Here is a 5,053-nt window from a genome sequence, read left to right as displayed (position 1 = left end):
GGATCCTAAGGTGCTGTTTGGAACAAAGAATGGCTCACCAAGATTCCTCGAAATTCGTATGAAATGGGGCAATCCATAGGAATTTTGGAGGAAAACAAACATGAGGTCTTACCTCATATTTCTCCTCCTTATGTCTACAATTCTCATGTTTTCCCTTTGTGGTATCCAAATGGCAGTGTTGGACTATTTCTGTGTTTTAGATTCCTGTAGGAACTCAGGTTACATGGCATCTCAATTCCTGTGTTTTCCCTATTCTATGTTTGATTTCCTGTGTTTATATGATGTAAAATCACACATGACCTCGGCTGTCCAAAGCCCAAAGCACCCAGATCCACGTTTCCGCAGCCACAAACGAATCAGCAGAAAAACACCCCATTTTGCAGTATGAAACACAAACACCCATCCCTAAGCTAAAACACCTCGTGTCTGCACCCAAAGTGCGCCTTCAGCTCAAGAACAACCCCACCCACTCACTCCCCGGGTAAATTCGACCTCAAAAAGCGTGCTTCGAGCGAAGAACAAAACGTATAAGAGAAGGCGGCGCCTCACCAGCGGCGCGCGGACGCGGACACCAGCGCTGACCGGCGGCGGGGCAACTCTGGAGGCTGAATCCATCGCTGGATCGGGCGGCGAATCCACGCGGCTTTCGGCTCGGTGTCGGGGGTGGACGAGAGGCTCGCGGTCGCCGGGAGTGGGGGACACACAAACAAGGGAGCCCGTCAGCTACTTTGGGTTGGACTCAAAAAGAAAAAACCTCTAGCCAAGGTCCAAAAAGAAAACAAAAAACTTAGGCCCAAAAAGAAAGTTAGTTTATTTGCATTAGACCATCTCTCCCACTAAGAAGGCGTTGGTGGTGAGTGGTGACTTCCTCAATTTCAGTATGTTGTGCTGATTTAGTACATCGGAGTTGCTCATAGGATGTGCGTGAGTGTCTTTTATAGAGATTGTATGTGCATGTATGTGGGCATTTGTGTTTATAGTGTGTTCACAAAAACTAAGATGGAAGTTCGGAAAAAAACTAAGATGGAGTAATTTGACCTTTTTGAGCGTGTCCATTTCAAACCCTCATTCATTCAGTATATAACCACGCCTCCAAAATCGTTCTTCCTATTTCAAACATTTCATCAAACAGGTGTGACACCGCCTGAGCATGCCCAGGAGTTGCGACGACCACACAAACGACCCACACGCTGGAACACCCACACAACTAGGAGTGCACAAGCTCGGGTGGCCTCGTCCCTGCGTTGTCTATCCCTGAAGCAACCCCACAGTCGAAAGAGGGTGAGGTTCGGTGGCAGACGCGTGAGCTAAGGCAAACTCCAATCCACCGAACCAAACGAACGTCATTTTTGTCTAGATTTCGTCCTTTGAGTCTGCCGGAGGGGCGGCATCCGGCCTCGTTCACGTTCCCGTTGCCAGGGTACCCAACCGGCCGACTCATTGGTCTGCCCCACCATTTATTTGCATAAATTTCAGCATTTTACATTCAATGCATACAAATACAAATAAAAAGTCACATGGTTTTTACATCACAACAGATAGTTTAAACCAAATAGAAATCCCATAGTTTACAACCGAATGAAATTGGAATTGTTACAAATACAAATAAAAAGATCTCATACATTTATCGGTTGCCTAGATGTGTCCACATATGCTTAACCAAATCATTTTGGAGTTGAATGTGGGTTGCCCAATCACGCATTTCATGATGAAATTTGGCGAACTCTGCAAATGATGTTGGTCCATGCTCAGGCTCAATTTTTTCACCCTGGTAATCAAACCCTTGGTCGCAGATGTTGTCATCACGCTCATCCTCTACGATCATGTTGTGCATGATCACACAAACAGTTATCACATTCCATATCCTGTGTTGGCTCCATGTGCTGGAAGGGTACCGAACAATAGCCCATCGAGATTGGAGCACAATGAAAGCTACACATCCTTACCACGTCTCTCTTATGCTTGGGCAAACCTAGCTTGCTTCTCTCCTATAGGCCTGGAGATTATCTTCACAAGAGTTGACCACGGAGAGTAGATACCATCAGCTAGGTAGTATCCCTTGTTGTAGTGGTGGCCATTAACCTCAAAGTTGACCTCTAGGAAGTTACCTTTTGCAAGTTGTGTGAACACCAGAGGCCGTTGAAGCACATTGATGTCATTGTGAGAACTTGCTATGCCGAAAAAAGAGTGTCAAATCCAGAGGTCTTGTGATGCCACAACTTCACGTATGACCGTGCAAGCTTTAACATGCCCCTTATACTGCTCCTGCCAAGCAAATGAGCAGTTCTTCCACTTCCAGTTCATACAATCTATGCTACCAAGCATTCCCGGAAAGCCTCTGGATTCACTGATCGCCAACAATTGGGCTATATCTGCATCATTTAATTCTCTCAAGTACTTTCGGGCAAACATTGCTACCACACCTTTGCGGAACTTGTACAATGATTCAAGGCATGTGGACTTACTCATCTGGGCATACTCATCCATAAGATCATCGTGAATTTTGTATGCAAGCATCCGGATAGCTGTAGTGCATTTCCGATAAGAGGAGAAGCCAACCCTTCCTAGGTCATCACTCTTGCATCTAAGGTAATCATCATACTCCACCACTCCCTCCCGAATAGGATTGAACACATGTCTAGCCATTCGGAAGCGTCAGCGAAAAAGCTTGGCATTGAAGAGTGGGGACGTGCACTGGAAATAATCACTATAGAGTATGCAATGGCCGTTCTCCCTGTTACGTTTTAAGGTCAGAGCATGGCCTGAGATCGACCCCCTAAACATTGGCCTCATCGTAGAATGTGCTCATTGACAACCATAGTAACAATCAGAAAGTCCTCATCGTCTGAGACGAACAAATGACATTGTAAAAAAACTCATCATCATTGTCGATCACGGTGGTACCTTGGCGTAAAAGGCCAAGCAACTTGTAGGAGACAACGGTGTCAACCATGGTGTAGGCACGGCCGTTGAATGGCAGCAGGCCTGTCATCGTCCATGCACTACAAAAAAAAGACACATCCGTGACATTTTAGGCCGAACAATTTTTTTTCTGTCATGCTTATGACACTTCTATGATGATAATTGTGACAAAATCATGTATCATCGTAGATGTGGTGGGCTCCTACTTCTATGACAAAAAATCATGACAGAAAATGGGCCTTTCGTCCTGGGCGGGACGGGGACGCGGCTGCATGACATTCTTTGTGTTGTCCGTGACGGAAAAAATCATGGTAGAAGCGAGGACGAGGAAAATATCGAGGAGTTCCCGGTTACGGTGGGTGGTCGGGGCCGAGCGATGCACGGAGGTTTGCGCGTTTCTCTCATACACGTGCACCCGTGTGTGCGAGGCATTGGCCCTAACTGCACCCGAGCGAGGCGTTCGTTTTCTGAAACCGAGCAATAGATCCCTTGGCTGTTAACTGAACCCGAGCAATTCATTCGCTGCTGACTGGACCCGAGCGATTCCTTCGCTGCTGCTGCTAACTGAACCCGAGTGATCGATCACTACTGCTGCTTACTAAAGCCGATCGATCCCCCATGCGAGACGTAGCCAGCTGGTGTTGGGTTGCCTCTCGATGAACAGTTGCTACCGTGCGCGCGGTAGTAGAACGAGTCGTGACGTGGTGAGTCAAGCCGGTTGGTTGGCTGTGGATGAATAGTTCCCGATGGGGGTTGGATGAACAGGACCCCGTGGTAGTAGGTCGTTGTCGCTGGATGAACAGGACCCCGAGGAGGCCGCCACATACCAGCCGGTTGGGGGTGGATCAACAGGACCCCGTGGAGGCTGGATGAACAATAGCCAATGGAGGCTGGATGAACAGTAGCCCGTGGATGAACAGTAGCTAGTGGAGGCTGGAGGAAGTCGACGGTGGATGAATAGTAGCTTGTGGAGGCTGGAGCGAGGCAGTAGACGATGGATGAACAGGACCATGTTCGACCGTAGGTGCTCCAACAGAAGTCCGTTTCCTCCATTTTGCGGTACGCCACACCCCCTCCCGATCAACAGGACCTCGCTTCGATTGTAGGCACTCAAACAAAAGTCAGTTTCCTCCGTTTTGCGGTATGCCAGACCCTTCCCGATGAACAGGATCCCGTTTCAATCGTATGCGGTCGAACAGAAGGTCGTTTCCTCTGTTCTGCGGTATGCTAGACCTCATTTTGGTTGTTCCATCCAAGCCGGTTGGCTCCCGATGAACACGCGGCGTTGTTTACTCTGTTCCGACCCAGCCGGTTGGCTGTTGATGAAAAAGATGACGTTGCTGTATGCGTTAGAGAGTCGCCCGTATGTACGTATGTAGCCGTATTTACTATCTTGCAGTGTGGCTGTACGTATGTGTACACAATATAAAAGGGACTGCGTGACATGCTACGTCGGTGCCTCTACTTCAACACGTGCCGCTCCTTACTCAGCCACGGTACATCCCTACAGAGAGACAGATCGACTGCTATGTACATACACGTTCACGGGCAGACAGATAACGCTACATTCACTTCAACCTGGTGGGTCCCAGCTGTTAGGGGGTAAGAAGGCACTTCCTTTCGTGCGAAGATAAAGCCGGTGGGTCCCAGCTGTCAGGAGGAACGTTTTTTTTATGAAATACAAAGGCCCTTCCGGTGGGTCCGAGCTATCAGGTGGAGGAATCATTATTTTGCGTGTAATAAGGAGGCACTTCCTTGCGTGCGGCCATGGAGCCAGATGTCAGCCTCTCCACGTACATTCCTCTTCTGATCGCTGTCGTTCATTGACCGCATTGACGACGCCGTACCATCTGAGAGCACCAAGGTGGTGGACGACGACGCGACCTAGGAAGGGCGACCCAGAGTCGGGGAACACGCGGAGGGTAGTACAAGGGTTGACTGGTTTGGCTACAGTGTGAGGCTATCGTCGCCGCAGAATAACAGGGTTTGTTGGTGAGTAGAGGGATGGCCTGGCCAACAATGGGAGTAGTACGGGTGGTGAGGCCTGCGCGGCAGCACAGCTGGCCACAAGAGGCAGGACCACGCGGTGGTTTGGATGGCTAGAGCAAGAAAATCAGAGGTTGAAGAAGCA

At 49.0% G+C, this 5,053-nt stretch overlaps 1 protein-coding gene across 1 annotated transcript in view; it reads right to left on the bottom strand.

Moving 5' to 3' along the window:
* The window catches only part of LOC123118809 (F-box/kelch-repeat protein At1g55270), a 5,348-nt gene extending 4,597 nt beyond the window's left edge, over positions 1-751 (bottom strand). Inside the window, exon 1 of the mRNA XM_044538626.1 lies at positions 550-751. Within this exon, the coding sequence (XP_044394561.1) occupies positions 550-615 (66 nt within the window). The 5' untranslated portion in view covers positions 616-751. The remainder of the gene's footprint in view (positions 1-549) is intronic.
* Positions 752-5,053: the final 4,302 nt, after the last annotated feature.

The sequence above is a fragment of the Triticum aestivum genome, chromosome 1B, assembly GCF_018294505.1.
Source record: "Triticum aestivum cultivar Chinese Spring chromosome 1B, IWGSC CS RefSeq v2.1, whole genome shotgun sequence".
Classification (NCBI taxonomy): Eukaryota; Viridiplantae; Streptophyta; class Magnoliopsida; order Poales; family Poaceae; genus Triticum; species Triticum aestivum.
The sequence above is the reverse complement of the archived record's forward strand: the minus strand, read 5'-3'. Positions and strand labels throughout refer to the sequence as shown.